Source organism: Calonectris borealis, chromosome 1, assembly GCF_964195595.1.
Source record: "Calonectris borealis chromosome 1, bCalBor7.hap1.2, whole genome shotgun sequence".
NCBI lineage: Eukaryota > Metazoa > Chordata > Aves > Procellariiformes > Procellariidae > Calonectris > Calonectris borealis.
The window spans coordinates 212,572,800-212,590,178 of NC_134312.1; the positions used below are offsets into that span (position 1 = coordinate 212,572,800).

Here is a 17,379-nt window from a genome sequence, read left to right on the forward strand (position 1 = left end):
CCGGGGGAAGCGCACACTGTGCCCATAGCAACCCCTGTTGCGAGGAGGAGGAGGAGGCGGCGGCGGCGGCGGCGGCGGCGGGTGCGGCGAGTGAGGCAGGCTCCCGGCCGCTTCTGCTGTGAGGGGCCGCCATGCCAACGGCCGCCGCCGCGCCGCCTCCCCCTCCGGCCGGTGAGACTGGTTTGCCCGCGCTCCTTCTTCCCCCTTTCCTTCCCTGAGGGCTGGGGGCAGCCCCGGCTGCCCCCCGAGCACCGCCGTGGCGGCAGCGGGCGGCAGCTGCGCCCCCAGAGCGGCACCTCTCCCGCCGGGGCCGTGAGGGGACAGCTCCGCGGGGCGGCGGCGCCAAGGCGCGGAGCGGGACAGGGCCCTCCCGCGGCCGCGCTCCCTCGGCTCTGTCTCTCCTGATTCATCGTGCCCGAAATCCCCGGTATGTGACATGGGGCTCCGCCGGGACCCCACAAAATACCGAGATTGCTCAACGTATAGGGGGAGGCGACCTAACGGCGGCAGTCACCCCCAGCGTTGGCCGGCCGGGCCCGCGCTTCCCCAGCTGGTGGCGTTACCCCGCAGGGGGCCCGGTAGCTGGGCCTTCGGCCGCAGCTTGACTTGGCTGGGGCTGGCAGCCTCCGCTCATCCCCTGGAGCTGCTGCCAAGGCAGGCTGCATTGGATTGTTTTTGTGTGTTACAGAAACACTGGAAAACCTAAAATTGTTTCTTTCCCCTATTCTGAGCCATGTTCTTCTTCACTTAATTTCTTTAATTGAATTTGGGAGGTACTCGTCTCAAAATGCTTACTTAATTCTTTCTACGAAGGAGTTTTCTCTTAGAACATCCAATGAGCATTTGATAGCAGTTGTGATAAAAAATGGCGTTAAAATTATGGAACCTGTCCTTCACTTTCAAAATCAATGTATTTTTTACAGAATTCATGTTAACAGCTGTTTACTGAACTTCAGTCCCAGGGCAAGTGCCTTCGGCATGTTCATGGTGGCCTGCGCCAAGAAGCCATGCAGCAGCACTTGGCATCGATCTCCATACAGTTGGTAGGTCTCCAGAGGGAGAAGGGAGGCAAAATTCACTCTGCTGGTCGGCCTTGTCGTTTGCTTTTCTTCTGGTTAAAAAAAAAAAAAAGGATTACCTTGAACTTGCTGCACTGGAACACTGTGTTAAACACATTAGTACTTTGGCAAGTAGTGTAATTGGCCAGATCTTCCTTTGATGTAAGTCTGTATAATTGCGCTGAAGTCTGTAACCCTCACTTGGCATGATGAGAAATGGCTCCCTTGTGGGAAAATTATGTCCTGGTGATATTGCCTCTTTAAAAAAACAACTCAAACCACAAAACATACTTAAATATTCTTTGGAAACATGAACTGGATGACCTCCTGGGGTCCCTTCCAACCTGAATTATTCTGTGTTTCTATGCTGCTGCTGTTTGTTCATACAGTATTTTGCAGGATGGAGTCCCAGTTCCTAATTGAAGCCGCATCGTGCAGGGCAGCGATACAGCCCACTGAGCTGGGGGAGGTGGAGGTGGAGTGATACACAGCCACAAGCTCAGGTGGTGTGTTACAGCAGAGGGTGTGTTACTGTCAGCCTGGATTATTGAAACAGTTTCAGCCCTCCTTTCCTCTGTGTGGCAACCCCAAATCTGCCTGAGCACTACTATCACACTACAGATTACCTGAAAATAGGCACTGGTAAACTGTTAAGGCTGTTTTTCATAGTATTAAGTGCTTTTTTTACACATATCACAAAGATTTTCATGCAACCTCTGATTTATATTCTTTAATGTTTTTTATCTCAAATTGTGTAACAATTTTAACTACTACTACCATTTCTTCTCCACAGGTGGAGAAGCTGAGGCGCTGATACCTTAAGACCTACATTTTCATGCTTGCTTGACTTGCAAAACACCAGCCCACCTCTTGAAGACTTCTCCTAACAGCGTGAAATCTAATGAAACAGTGTTAGTGCATTTTGGTACTGGAATGATGACTACCTTAGAAGGTGATTACTAATTTTTTTAGGTTCCTCTTATGCTTGTCTATCTGAAGTTAGCCCCCTCAGCCATTAGATCTACTTACATCACTTATTTCTATTTACAAGTTTTGGCAAGATATCAAGATGTTGCAAGGGAGTTTGGATATGTAACTCCCGTTGTTTCCAGTCGCGTAGTTAATCGGTGGAAAGGCCTGAAGGAGAACACAGGTTATTTGATCCCGTGGCCTGGTGATGGATTTTTTTTTTTTTTTGACCCCACTGCTTCTACACGTAGAATTGATTCTGTGCCACTGAGTTCAGTGAAAAAGTTATTTTGACTTTGGTGGGAGCAAAATATCAGGCTGCTAACAGTGAGCTGTGACAGAGCAATGCCATAGTTCTAGCAAGAGAGCAATGCAGGATTACTAACACGATGTATAAAGAACCGTTTTTCTACAGCAGCTTTAATTTTGACATCAGCTTGTCCTGAAGCTGATCCGTGTAGCTCAGTCAAGAGCAATTACATCGTATGCTCACTTGGTGAAGGCTCTGGTGCCCTCCAGTGTGGTATGCAGTGCTATGCCAAGTCCTTAGGCAGCAGCAGCAGGAGCATGGCCATGTGAAACACCTGGGAAGTGATGGCTGAGAGTTTGTTTGCCCAAGCGCGAAGCCTCCCTGGTGTCGTACTTGAAAATGTGATTAATGAAAGAGTTTGTGATGCCTGCAGTTTCAGAAGAGAGCCAGTGGTGGGGTGGACCTGCTCCAACATTTGCATACATAGATGGAGTAGCTCCGCTTCCTGCTCTTGCTGTGCTTCTTGTCATCTTTCTTCTGGATCTTACTCTTTTGGGCCCTTTTCTGGGGCTGGAGGGGGCATGGCTGCCTCAGGTTTTTGCATATTGCTGTGTTTCTCACAAACAGAAGAAGTGACTTAGGATTCCTGCTGATATGAATTTCAATCTCGTAGGTTACTCCGAACATTTTGGTTCCTGTGAAGCCGATACCCTGATGTTTCTTTGATTCATCGCTTATTTCCTCTCTCTTAAATGTTGCTGAACTGACTAATGCCCTTTTATTATTCCTCACTAGCTGTCAAGAAGAAGCAAAATTATACTAGTGTACATGAGGCAGTGAAAGCTGGTGATGTGGAACAGCTTGCGTCAATGATAAAAGGTGGAGCTGGTATTAATGAGGTGGATTTAGTCCACAAATTCACACCATTGCACTGTGCTGCACACTCTGGAAGTCTGGAGGTAAAACATTATGTTAGTGTTCAGACACAGCAAGGTTTTTATAGGTTAATGTTTTCTTTTTTGGGGAGAGGCTGCACACAAAATTGCTAGCTTTGATCAAGCTAAATCAATAATCTCTGCCTGTTTTTCTCATTAAATATATCGCCAAGAGCAGAAGTACAGGATTTTAGGTTTTCATTTTGCCTTTGTGAAGCTCCAGGCAGTTTATATAGTCAACGTTGCCAGATTTTACAAAATTGGTGATTTTCTTACTCTGAGCAAAGTGTGCCCTATGGTCTCCCTTCCAGACTCATAACCTTCTTTTGTCCCTATCGTGTTTTTCCCTTCTCTTGGGACACCTAGAAAATCCTGTAAGATGTGTAAAATGTTCAGCAGGTGATTGAAACAGGTGAAAAGTGACATGAAAACGTGTTCATTCTGTTTACCAGTGTCCTGTCCCATGCCTCATTCTCTATAGAAACAGTCCTAATACATTTTATTTTAATAAATAAAACCATTGAATATTGATGGAGAAATCAGCAGGTGCTTGCATGAATGTTTTGAACTTCCAAGAGGACTGCTGAAGTAGAGCTGCTGTATTCAGCACAACATTCACCTTGTTGCAGCCTCCTTGTACAATCTTTATAGCAATCTAACGAAGCAACAAGGCCATGAATAACCATGTAAAAATTCATGTCCTAAAGGAAAGAATGTAAAGTTCTTGCTAAACTCAAGAAATAATAAGTGCAGTGCTGTTACTGGAGTGTACAGAAACTGTCAAGAAAATGCTGATCATCATGTTGTCAACCCTAAAACCAGATTGCTTACCCACCCTTTCCTGCCTCTGTAAATTCTGCCAGTTTTCATTTGTCTCTCCTACTTCGCAATCGATGTATTAGACTTCATTGAATTATCTGTCATCTCTTTGTCGCTAAGCTCCTTCGTGGAAACAGTGGAGGAACCAGAGCTGTAGGCTGGCCTGAAAGAAGATAATAAATCATAATAATATATAATAAAAAGTTTTAACTAGTCTCTAGCTGTTTTTGGATAGTCTATAAAGCTTTCCATTGCAAGCAATAATATCTGCTGGAAAAAGGTGAATAAGCAAAACTAAGCTGTGGAAGGATGAGAAGAGAGATGGGATTGTACACCTAAGGAGCCTAATAAATTAAATGAGACCTTAAATTTGGTTCATGGTATTTTTCCTGCCAGTAATTTTAGCTGGAATTCAAGTGAGCATGTTTTGCATTGTTTTTTCCAATGTTTTTACCTCATGCCATGTGAATACTCTCACAGATTGCTTTTTAAATCTGGAAGAGTAAAATCAAGATGCCATACTGTAAAATCAATGCTAGGATCTGAATTAGTAGGTTATTTGCGCTTTTTGTACCCTTGGGTGAAACCTGGAAAGTATAACTTACCTATAACTTCCTAACGCACAAGTATCTGGCTAAGGCATGATCTGGGGTGTCGTATTTCCATAATGAAGTATTCCAATACTGTTTTGAAATGTAACATCGACTGATAAATTATAATTAAAATGTGCCTCAGATACATGACAAGAATAGTTAAATAAAAAACCTGTGGTTTTGGTTGAGCAGTGCCTTCACTGGTTGCTCTGGCATGGAGCTGATACAACACACGTGACTGTCAGAGGCTGGACAGCAGCTCACCTTGCGGCTCTCCGAGGCCAGGATGCTTGCATGCAGGTACGTATAAACTCTCAAGCGAAAGTAAGTAGGGCAGACCTTCAGTTTGGACAAGCTCATTATGAAGGTCAGCTGAGAGAGCTCCAAAGGAGCTATGAGTATCTCATCCTGATGTCTTTACATCTGGAATCAAGTCACTCTTGTTAAAACCAGCGCACTCATTTGCGCTATCTGTGCAAACAGATGTATTTTGTGTAGTGTCATTGCCTTGAGGTCAGCCCAGAGTTGTCCTGCTGATTATCTCAAGTCATCCTGCTAGGCAATGTTTGCTTTTTCAGCTTGTGAACTGAACTTCTGCTTTGCATTTCTTTCAGGCTTTGTTAATAAATGGAGCAAACGTAGAAGCTCAAGATGATCGTGGGTGCACTCCGTCCCACTTAGCTGCAGCCCATGGGCAGTCTTACACCTTACAAACCATACTGCGAAGTGGAGCGGTGAGAGACTTTTACCCGCAGTTCCCTAGCGCAGAGACAAAGTCTGATATCTTCTTCCAGACAAAACTCTCCCTAGATTAAGCTGAGATTTAGGACTATAGATCAATTACTGTTGGTATGTTCTTGTTGGTGAATTTATTTTTAAGGTAAATTCCCATTTTTTTATTGTAAGATACATTAGGGAAATGATCCAAAAATCTAGAGAGAATCAATAATGTGAGTAAACCACGTTCCACTGAGGATGTCCTTAAATGAAGATCAGGCACTGTGGTGGTTGTGATGTTTTGCAGTTGTACAAATCTTCTACGGTAAAGGAGACATAAACTAAAAAAACCAATCCAGCTGCATATTTAAGGAGTAATGACCAATGCAGTGATAGACGTATGTCTAAAAATGCACCTTTTATAAATAAATAAATAAATAAATAAATAAATTTTTAAATAAAAAATAAACCAAGAACTTGTGAAAAGTACCTGTCTTGGAATGGGAACTGCATACATGGCATGAACTTTGAAAAAAGCTATTTGATTTGATTTCAATAATTTAACACAATGAACAGCTGATTCCTATTTATAAAATTTGTCTTGTCTCTAAGATTCATAAATAAATGAATTAACCTGCTGCTTTCATTTTAGAATGTAAATGTTTCAGACAGGAATGACTGGAAGCCTGTTCATTATGCTGCTTTTCATGGTCGCTTGGGATGTTTGCAGCTTCTTGTTAGATGGGGAGCGTGTATCGATGATGTGGATAACAACGGACACCTTCCAGGTATATCAGGATAAATCATACGTTTTTTTAACCTTCGGTTTACAGTTGTTGTGTGATATGATAATTGTAGCAAATTGTAAGTAAGGCACACCAGCAGCATTTGCTATTTGATTCCATGCAATCAACATAGTAATTCCATTTTTATAATGATGGCAGAATTCATAAAATCCAACGTATTTATCTGTCGGTGACAGTATCCTATTCACCTCCTGCTGCTGCTGCAAGGATCAGAGCTCACGGGTGCTGGAACAGGGAGCAGGCTGAGCCTGGCTGAGGGCGCTGTGTAGGTGGGCAGCATCTCATGTGCATGTGATGGAGCGCGTGTGCCAATGGAGATCACGGGAGGGGAGGTGGAGCAGGAGGTGGTTTCAGCTGCTATATACTCCTTTTCGAATTTGTGCCAGGCTTTAATGGCTGTGCCAGTGTGATCAGATTCTGGCACATTCGTATGCAGGTTTTTGTATCCCACTGTTTCTTAACTGATTTGGTAGAACCCTTGTTCTCATTTACCTGGAATTTCTTCATCTTGATTTTTGGAATACCGGTATTGTATATTATCTGTAATCTGTACTCCTTTCATAATCATAAGCGTAGTTGCTTTAGGTCAAAAAATGGGCAGTGTTTATTCCTTTCTCTTCATAGTTTTTCCAGTGTCCTCTGCCTACTGTGCCACTGCCTCAATATCCTCTGTAAGGTGAATTGTATTGTTCATACCCTGTGTTCTCATTGCATCCTTTCCCTTTTAGCATTTTCCTTCTTATGGTTTGTCACATTATTTGTTCCAAATAGCATTTTTTTTTCTTTAGAGCTTGTTTAGAGTTATCTTTTTAAATCCCTTCTTAAAATCTTTTACCTTCTGTTAAGCACCGCTTACCTAGTAAACTGATATCTATGTTCTGTTTTGCAAACCTGGGTCTTGTTAAAGGATGTGAGGCTCTTGCATCCCAGCAGGACATCTGGTGTATTAGCAGTAAGGGGTCATGGCGTTAGGCACCCTGGTGGCAGCATAGAAGGTAGCTTTATTTGCATTTGGGAACACTTCCCTGGTAACAGACTTTTATAAAGAGGTGGCAAATGCCAGCACGGTTCTACTTAAATGCTCTGTATATACTGATTAGTAGAAAATTGTTTTTGTTGTTATTTTGACATCTACAGAAGCTTGATCCTCCAGCCTTTGTTCTGTTTCATTTGATCAGAGGAAGGAAAATGCTTTGGAACATTGCTAGTAAAAGATTAATAAAGTGGTGTGATGTACAGACCAGCTTTTCCTCAGCTTCTGAAACAGTGAAGTGAACTTAAATCATCTTTGCATGCTTCAGCTTCAAGATTAGCTGGACAGTGCTATAATTTTTCCTAACAGTATACTGAAGGACATTTACTGAGGTTGCGATGCCATACACCTAAAACTTGGCTGCACCTTTTGCGTGTGTGTGTTATAGTAGAGGCTTTAATTACCTATAGCATGCTAATTTTGGGGAAGAACTGTGGCTCATTCAATGTACAGAATGGGCTGTGCTCCTTAATTCAACATTTTGTTTTCTCTCTGTATTTGGTTTTTCTCCATATCCATGTGTCATTTATTGCTCACTAGTTAAACCTGTTCTAAATATAATATTAATCTAATCATAGTGCAACATCTGAATTTTTCACAGACACTGTTTTTTCACTCACCACTTTGAGAAGAGCGAATACTGTTAGCCTGATTTTATAAAAGGCGAGATGAAACACAGAGAAGTTGAGATACCAACACCAGCTACCCACTGCCTATTTGTGATGCCTGAGACAAGGTTTTTCAAAGTTCTCAGCGTTAAGCTGCATGTTTTGTGTTAACATCACAGTACTCTCTGGCTTTAGTCTCAGCTGCAAGTGCTCAGCATGGCTGAGGCTCATACGGCACAGTTATATGTTGGGCACTAGCTACTAAGAAACACACAGGTTAAAAGCCACCTATGAAAACTTCCTTTATGTATCTTCCATAGCACCCCACTGAAACTGTGCAGAAAGACATGGGCACAATACCACTCTTTAATCTATTTTCCCCTTGCCATCTTTGCAGAAAACGTTGAGCTTTTCTGACCGCTTTCTGCACAGGACTGACATCTGATTAAAAAAAAAAGTTTCATCCCAAAAGGTGAAGTTTTATCCCTGAGATTTTAGGTATCTGAAAGTGGATTCATAAGGGTTGAGTCAGTTTTTCACCAGTTGACTAGTAGTCAATACTGACTTTTAAGAAGGTACCTCTTCTTTTCACTTCTCCCAGAGTAACTTAACTCGCTGAATAAAATTCGAACAATGGGAAAAACTGCCCTGATTTCAGTGAAGCTCAGATTTTATCACGTTAAATTTTAGCAATCATCTGTACCTAAGTATTGTCATCTTGCCGTAAAACCAATATCCTTCACCTTTTAGAGCAATTATGCTCTGGAAAGCTGTGGATAGTTTGCAATAGAGAACTTGCATGTGCCAAAAATTAAGTGACATGGTTTTTTTGGTCCTGGGTACATTGTTTATTAATTGTGAAGATAATGAGATTCTTACCTGGAGACAAACTAATCCTTTTTCCTGTAGAGCATCAGCCAACTTTTACAGAGCATTTTCATGGAGTGGTAACACGTAATAAGCATTTATTTGGCAACTTCTTCCCATTAGCGGGACTAGAGAATACTAATCATTTAAAAATAATGAGCATGTGTTTTGTACCTCTTACTTTGTTATAGGCCCAGCGCTCTAGTAGTATTAAGTAACTAAACCTCAGCATAGCCTAAAGGGCAGGAGAGGAAACGCTTGACCCTCACAGGGAAGCAGTCACTGCCGTGGTGAGGTGGAGCAGCTCCTGCACGTAGCAACTGTCTACAACAGTTGAAGGAAAGAAATGTACGACAGAAGCACTGTGAATAGAAGCCTCTGTCATGGGATGTACCTTCAAATACTTTACCCAGTAAAGTGAATGTCACTGTTCTCATTTTATCGGTGGGGTAAGATGCAGAGGTGTGACAAAACTTGTTTGTGGTGACACAGTAGAGGTGGGACTAAAGCAGAAATAGCCTCAGTTCCTAATCAGGGCATCCCTTGCTGGCCCTCTGTTATGAGTATTCCTAGGACAGTGAAGTCAGACAGCTGCCGAGGAGTGAGATTTGTATTCATGGAGAAGAGGAGACCCCAGTGGCACACTCTCGTAGTTAGTGCTCAAAGGTCTCTTGGCAGTGTTGTGTTGTCTCCTGCAATCAGCTCTGCCAGGGAATCTTCTTTGCAGATCCTATCCTTGACTCTTTTACCTCCTTTGCATAGAGCTGAACTCTGTCCTGGATAGGAGCTGAGCATCCCCTATCCAACTGAGGCTGCTCCCACTTGTTGTGCCATGTTGGACAGCTCAAGTGCTGGTAGATGAGCTAGATCTAACTAGTGGTGAGAACACTGCAGCAGTGCCCTGCTCCAACATACTTTGTTTCACCTTGTTCTATAGCTCATCTGGCAGCAATGGAAGGACACTTGCATTGCTTTAAGTTCCTCGTCAGTAAAATGGCCAGTGTCACGCACACACTGAAAGCCAGGAATGACCAAGGAGAGACTCCAAGGGACTTGGCTGAACGGTTCTATAAAGATAATATTCTGCAATATATTGACAGTGTGGAAATAGAGGAGGAGCATCCAGAGACACAGGAAGGTGAGTATGGATCAAGATACTGTTAAAATAGGCATTGTAATTCTATAGAAATGCCTGATTCTGAAACCTTGTATGAGCAGAAGTATAACATTTAAGTTACCAATATAAGGAAGAGCTGTTCCTTTCAATACTTACTACACTTACTGATAGCTAAGACTGGGATACCCAATGTGATTTTATAAATGTCTTAGGTTTACCCATTATTGAAATAAAACATGTCACACTATGTTGCGCTATGAATACCAAGTTATCCATGTTCTTGGACTCCAGTAGACATCCAGCCGAGCTGTATAATTTTCATGAGTTTTCAGATTTGCCTGCTCAGAATCCTTTACTTGCATTGAATAGCAACTTAGCCTGGAAATATCCCACTGAAGTTAAGGTTACTTGCTAACCTGCAATACTACTGTAGTCAGAACAGCCAAAGGATGCAAGTGTGGCAAGGTCTGTAAGGAGAACCTTCAGCAGAGCAAGGATATGAGAACTGCACCTTCACCTCTCTACTTTTTCCAGGCACTTACTGTCCTTATCTGCTAGTCTTTTGTCATTTTGCATAGATGTATATATGTCAGTACTCCCTGTCTATAAAAAATAACTAGAAAAATCAAATTGTATGGGTAGTTTTTAAGCAAGAAGTAAAATAGTTTATATATTTGGTTAGACTATGAAATTCAAAATAGGCAAATGACTCCAGTTACCACCAGTAATACAACATCAACCATAAAACAAAGGTATACTTGTTGTTTGAGGTTTATTAAATTAATCTCTTAACTGTATAAGATGCCTGTAGCCATAACCAAGACATGTTTAAGCAAGTCTATGATGAACAGTGCTAGTTATGCAGCTGCATTTTAACTGATTAAGGGTGCATTAACCTGGCTAACTACAGCTATGAAGTGCCCATGCATAAGTTGCTGTGAGAGAGGCAAGCAGTGAGAGACAAATATGAGCATGTTTAGTGGATTTACTGGCATCTGTTTGGAAACATGTGCATTTCATTTTCAGTTTTAGCTTTCCCAGCCCATGGCGCTGCTTTCAAAGGGGACTTGTTTGTGCTCAGAAGATTAGTGAGAAGTGGAGTAATCAATATTAATGAGCGGGATGATAAGGGATCCACTCTCATGCACAAAGGTCAGTAATTATGATCTGTGTTTCAGCTTGTTATTGTTTGTTGCTGACTTGTTTACTTAGTTTTTCAAGTGGCTGCTCATCAGATAAACTTCATGAAAAACAGCATCTCATTTCCTGAGGGCTCGAAAGGGCAACCCTGAAAAACATACCTTGTGATGTATGTGTGCGTAGGTGTCACTTTAAAAACAAAATAACCAAGCTGAAGTCAAGAAAGAGCGGTTGTATTAAAGAGAAAAAAACATTTAAACTGAAAATTAAATAGTTTTTTTTATCAGGCAAGATGTGACTTTTGGAAACACTGGCTAGTTCGGTATAAGAATCATCTGTATTGTGGTCTGGGCTTTTATTTACTGAATATATCAGTACTGTGGAGATGTGTTGTAAAAACCACAACAAAGGCATTTGGTAGCACACTGTGAAGGAAGGTAAACTTCTGGTATTTAACACCTTGATATGTAGTGGAGTGCTAGCATTACAGAAAAATGGTCCTTTTGTGTTTGAGGGTCTGAAAGAATAGGAGAGGAAAGAAAGAGGGAGGTATTCTTGTAATATGCTTTTAACACTATTTCCCACATTTCTTTTTGAATAGATATAAACGGTAGTATTTTAAAAAACATAATTAAAATTCTCATTATGAAAATTGATATGTATTGATCTTAAAAGTGTTTTCTACATTCTTTCCCACCCTCTTTTCTTGGAATGGTGCTAACCTACAATTGTTTCATCCCCAATCTTTATGTTGGTGGTGTTATGGGGAAATACTATGTCTGATTGCAATTTCATTTCCTTGTCTCAGTAAGAAAACAAATATGGCAAACACCCAAAGGGGGTGCTGTCAAGAAGTGGATTTATTCTTCCTTGAGAAAAACAGCTTACAGGTTTCAGCTAGACATGCCAAATACCATCTTCCATACGTGAGACATCATTCCTGGCACCACGTGGTATGAGCGGTAGCCGTGCCAGATCATATGACTAGGCAAAGCTGTTGTGTTAGGCTGCAGCTGAGAAGTGTTGCCTTGAGTGTCTGGCCCAAGAAATGATGTACCTATAGCTCCAGCACAACGCCCTGGCTTCTCTCCTTCTCCATGAGACAGCACCACACATCACAGACTGGGGCAAGCAGCTGTGTCTGATGTATGGGAGCCCAGAGTTGGAGAGAGGTGACACTGCTTTGCTGCAAATCTATGACATATGCAAGAGAGTGTGAGGCAGCATTACTTGTGTGTCTCATGCTCAGTGCATGAGACTGGGCAAGTTTAGTTTAACTCGTGTCCAGGAAGAGTTGCCAGTAAATTTCTGGAACTGGAAAGAGGCACAAAACCACATTGCGTGATCTTCCCCAAAACTGTGTGTACCCATGTGACTTGAGCATCTTGAAATATAGGCTTCTATTTAAATAGTATCTCCCCTGTGATGTGTTAGTGAACCCAACCTCTGGCTTGTCAAATAATGACAAGAGGGGGACATTTTAGGTTTGAAACACTTCAGTTGTATATAACTGATTTCTGTGCACCTTCCTTCCCTTAGCTGCTGGACAGGGGCATATCCATTGTTTACAGTGGTTGATTGAAATGGGAGCTGACTGTGACATTAGAAATGATGCTGGAGAGACTCCAAAGGATGTAGCCAAGAGGTAGCAGTACATATCCTGTAGCTCTGTCGTTTATTTACTTACTATTTATATATCAATATCATGTCAGCTTTGTTGGAATTAATCCTGATTTTTAGTGATGAAGCAAGAACAGATCAGGCCCATGAATTCCAGCTCTGAGTGATAAGCAAAGCTGTATTGTAGCTATAAAAGGTTTTAGTTTTCACTTAATTTAATTTTTTTTTGGCAAGGTCAGACATAAAAGATGAAAATTAGCTGATCTGCAAAAAGAAAGTTGTGAGCCAGTATGCTCCAGCTGTACAAAGTAAATGAGAACTAGTGAAGACCAGTTGATTTTTGCATTAATAAAAATAATACAGTTTCAGATGAGATTCAATTAAGAAAATCTGCAAAGGAAAAGATACCTCTGATGTGGGAGTCATTGTCGTAAGATTTCATTGAGGCAGAACTTATGCCATCAGAATACTACAAAAAGCAGATTAGCTGCTCATAGTTTGTGTACCAGTGCTGCCTTTAATCCTGAAACCCCCTCTGATAAATGGGAACATGAAGAGTTTCAGAGAGTTTCTATCACATGCAGGGAGCATGGCTGCATTTTTCCTAATGATGGGGATATTTCAGTGTAGGTTAACTGTTCTCTGTGCAGATTTGCCCAACTGGCAGCTGTGGAACTTTTGACACAAAGAACTGGAGACAGTAACTCCAGTGACGAAGAACTAGATGCAAACAACATAAAGTTTTTTGAAAGACATGGTGTGGAAGGGAGTACAGATAGCAAAGAAGATTTAACCCTGGATAAAGCAGAGAAAAGGAACGCACGCAGTAAGCACTGTCTTTTCATCACTCCTTATTTGAAAAAGTTGGTCTCAAGACATTATAGTCCTAGTTGCACAGTTTCTGCCAACTGCTGTGACTTTTTTGTTGTAAGATGAGATTGTTGACAGGATATCTGTACCACTGAGCATCCAGACAAATTGTGGAAAATTAGAAAGCATAGCAGAGGGCAATCAGAACATAGTTGTTAGGCTGTTTTAATCCGTGTTGGTGAAACCATATTGGATTGCTACTTGTTTTTGAGATATGTCTGCTGTGTGGGTGTCAGGTGTAGCTCAGTATTTGCTGAGCAGTGTGATTTCTGCTCTGTGTTTGTGAGACTATTTTCCAGACTGTTGGAATCCAGCATGACTGTCTTCTCCATGCATTTTACCTATCTGGAGAACTCTGTCTTACAGTAAGGGCCTATCGCAAGATTCAAGAACTTCAGCAACTTCTAGAAATTGCCTACAGCAACTACAGACAGCTGGGAGGAATAACTGAAGAGGAGAAGAAGATGAAAAAAGAAGAAAGGAAAGCTGAGAAGTAAGGTTAACTTGTCCTGCTAATGTTTAACTCTGTGAGGCCCATTTTAAAGCCTTCTTTAAGTCTAATTTACACTCAAGTTGTTTTGGCCATTCTGTCCTTTCCACTTACCAACTTCAGCCAGGTCAAAAAGAAACGGACTTCAGCAATTTGTCTGACCATTTCTAGACTTCTACCACCAGGATCAGCCCCACAGCACAAGTGTTTGATGGGTCTACACTTCTTGTGCAAGATTATCTGTTCGGCCTTCAGGTTTTCCTGCAGCGTATGTGCAGTAGGTCTGATTGATAAGTTCTGGCTGTTTGGTTTGCACTGAGGATGCCAAATACGTGTATGCAGTTAATAAATCTGAAAAAAGGCATTAGTCTTAGCATGGCTTAGATGGAAGTGCATGTACAGCAGAAATTATTCAATGACCTGCTACGTTTCTGTGTCAAGGGCAATATATTTCTATGGTCAAGAAAGCATTAACTCATATCCAGACCACAGAAAAAAGAAATCTCAGCAAACCTGCCCTTGCACTTGAAACACTTTTCATAATGTCTGTCTAATTCTCAGAGTCTCCATTAAATGAAAGGGTTGTGTTAGATTGGTCAGGTGATTTGATAGGCAGACTGTCTAAGTTTCAAAGAAAAGTCCTTCTGTCTATCAGAGATCTAGAGCTTAAATGATAATGCAGCATCCAAAAGACAGCCCTGTCTTCACCTCTACCTGTCGAAGATTTGGGTACCCACTGTTCTCAGTCTCTTTAGATAACCATGTCCATTATGTGTTTGGGCCACCCCAAACCACTATCTTTATTTGGTCACTGAGAGGAGACTGTATCCAGAGGGCTTGTATGCCATCAAGAAGACAGCAGACTTACCAGTCTGTGTGGATCTGGAGCAGGTAATAGGTGTCACAGACTGGAATGAAGAAGTTCGATTCACAGCCATATCTGAGCCAAGAAACTGAGGTCAGGACTTCTTTTGCTTCCAGGTCACCCTTTGCCTCAGCCCAGGCTGAAAGTCCATCTTCCTTAACTTGGTATGTTTGCAATGTAGATATCTGCATCCGAGTTAGTTACCTTAAGCTCCTTTTTAGACTTCTTGGAGAGATGTAGGCACTTTTAGGGCATAATTAGACATGTACTTCAGGATGAGATTCATCACTTCGAGCCAGCGTCTCCCCTGGCTTTATAGGAGGAGGTTGACCAGCTCAGATGTTGATGCCTATGTTGGAAGGTCAAAGCAATCTGTTTGCAATGATGGAAAAGTCACTGTTGACTAATGGCAGAAATTAGAGTTCATTTTGGATAGAGCAGCTACTCAAAAGCTAGCAGTGTCTATTAGAGGGCTCTGACAAGGCTCTTTAAGGGATTTTGCTTTCTGTGGCATGTGTGGCTAAACCAGAAAAATTGTGAGGATCTCTGAAGTGTCTCTCTCATCCGTGGAGGCCAGAGAGCATCCCTAGCTCCACACTGGCCTTTTGAAATGGAAATACCGCTTCTCAGCGTACCTACCTACCTTCTTAGGGTACCTACCTGTGGACAAACTCCAAGATGCTTGTATCATATGCTAGAAAACCTCATTATTTTAAAATGTTTAATGACAACACCATCTTGCTAGATGAAAAGCAGGAGTTGCCACTTGGGAAGGCTACTGTAGGAGATTTTGAAGATTCCTGCTTTAGTCCATGTTTTCTGGCTGTAAGAGGCCTGTTATGAACCACTGCACCGTCCTTTGACCGGGCTGCATTGCATGGCAAAAATTGCCACTGTGTGTGTGCCACACAGTTTTAGAGCTGTGTCTCGTTAACCTGAAGCGTGCAAGAAGTCAGCCTGTCCCCCCCGAGCACTGATTTCCCAGCATAAGCACAGGCCATTCTTACACTGTCAGTAAGGCTGATACAGCCTGGTAGCTTCGGCTGCGCGGGTCAGGAATACTTCAGTCCGGGAAATGCAGTAGCTCTTGCTGAGAGCTTTCCTGCCGTGCTGTTTGAATCCACAGCGCAGATGTCTCCCTGTTCCTTTTACCAATCTTCCATCTTTGTAGCTGTGCTAATTCATCCTGATGCAGAGGAGAGCCAGCTCAACTCCAGATGGCCCGGTTGCTGAGGTCAATTGCTGTTACAATAAGAGTATATGTGAAATATGTCTCAGCTAACCAGTTCCAGGAATCTCAATTAATTTAGGAGCCATTGGGGTGTGACCGATGAGATCTTGTGCAACTCTGTATCAGCCAGTGCTTCTGTTTCCCTTTAGTAAGTGTCATACAGGCTGTCATTTGAGTATTCCTCATCTGTGGCTAAGCCAATCAATAGGAAGGATGTAGAGGCACCAGACATAAACGAAAAAGCTGCCCCTGACCCCTCCAGAATGCCAGTTTTATGCTTTTTCTCTATTTCATACTAACCTTTTTGCTCCTTGGGCACTTCTTCCTCTTCCGCAGCTGGAGACGGACCTGGGTTACGGCCTACCCAAGGCCCCAGCGTCTGGCTCCATGTGTGGGAAGACGTCTCCATCTCGTGGTCAGATTGCACAGCTGACAGCTGAAGAAGGAAAAACAGCTGTTTAGAGCTGTTACGGAGAGTCTTGAGCCAGGAGCACACTGTAGCTCACACCAGCACAGTTGGTGTGAGGAGTACTGCACTGCTTTCTGCTGTGACTAACCTGTTCCTTAGCAAAGGCACAGGACGACATGGAGCAGCCAGGGCAGGTTTGGATGCACTTAATGCTCTGCTTGTCTCCTTCGGTTTTGGCAGGGCTGTGAGGGAGCTGGAGGCCCAGCTAGAATACGAGCGAGTCAGACGGGAGAAGCTGGAGAGCCAGCTGGATGACTACCGTGCTCAGATAAGCCACCTTAGAGAGAGCCTGGAGAAAACCCGTGTCCCCCCTGCTCTCCCCCTGGTGAGTGAGTGCCGCGTGAACTCCCCCAGTGCGTGGGACAGAGGCTACTGCCCGTTGCTTGTGCATGCTTGTTCTCACTAAAATTCCCAGGCATGGTGCTAGGAAATGCTGGAGTAAATGTGCTAGCAGCTTTTAGCTTGGGACACTGAAGTAAGCAGTAGCCTTTGTCGCGTCCTGACAGTGTCTCTGCTGTGAAAGGATATCAGTTTCTCTTTGTACCACAGCAGAGAAGCACCAATATTCTTCATCTTCATATTAACAAAAGGGAGTGGACTGATCTCCAAGTACTTTCATGCTGCACATGCAGGGACTGACAGTTCATCTTGGCTGGTAGCTGGTATCTGAGACTGGACTGGTGCTTCAGGAGAGGTGGTGTCACCACTAAAGGGTTACCTCGCCTGCGAGTGTGTAGAGATCACAACCGTGGGGTTGTAGGATTCTGTAATACACAAGAACACAGAGGCTTTTATCCTCTAAATTTCTCTATTTTATTACAGCTTACCACAAATACCGCAAAAATCACCACCAGGAAGTATACTACCACAAAATCACCACTAGCAAGTATACCTATGATTAATAAAGCGAATATAAATATAT

General features: G+C 42.6%; 1 protein-coding gene across 4 annotated transcripts in view; it reads left to right on the plus strand.

The window, feature by feature from the left end:
* The window catches only part of ANKRD42 (ankyrin repeat domain 42), a 23,266-nt gene continuing 5,887 nt past the window's right edge, over positions 1-17,379 (plus strand). For 2 of the 4 annotated variants that reach the window (XM_075140216.1, XM_075140215.1), the window contains exons 1-13: positions 68-171; positions 924-1,043; positions 1,852-2,010; positions 3,073-3,236; positions 4,817-4,924; positions 5,239-5,358; positions 5,994-6,129; positions 9,593-9,793; positions 10,799-10,924; positions 12,452-12,557; positions 13,183-13,358; positions 13,769-13,895; positions 16,638-16,782. In XM_075140216.1, the coding sequence (XP_074996317.1) occupies positions 1,992-2,010; positions 3,073-3,236; positions 4,817-4,924; positions 5,239-5,358; positions 5,994-6,129; positions 9,593-9,793; positions 10,799-10,924; positions 12,452-12,557; positions 13,183-13,358; positions 13,769-13,895; positions 16,638-16,782 (1,428 nt within the window). In that variant the 5' untranslated portion in view covers positions 68-171; positions 924-1,043; positions 1,852-1,991. Of the gene's footprint in view, positions 172-923; positions 1,044-1,851; positions 2,011-3,047; positions 3,237-4,816; positions 4,925-5,238; positions 5,359-5,993; positions 6,130-9,592; positions 9,794-10,798; positions 10,925-12,451; positions 12,558-13,182; positions 13,359-13,768; positions 13,896-16,637; positions 16,783-17,379 lie in introns of those variants that run through there. The other 2 variants (XM_075140217.1, XM_075140213.1) reach the window with 2 other exon arrangements.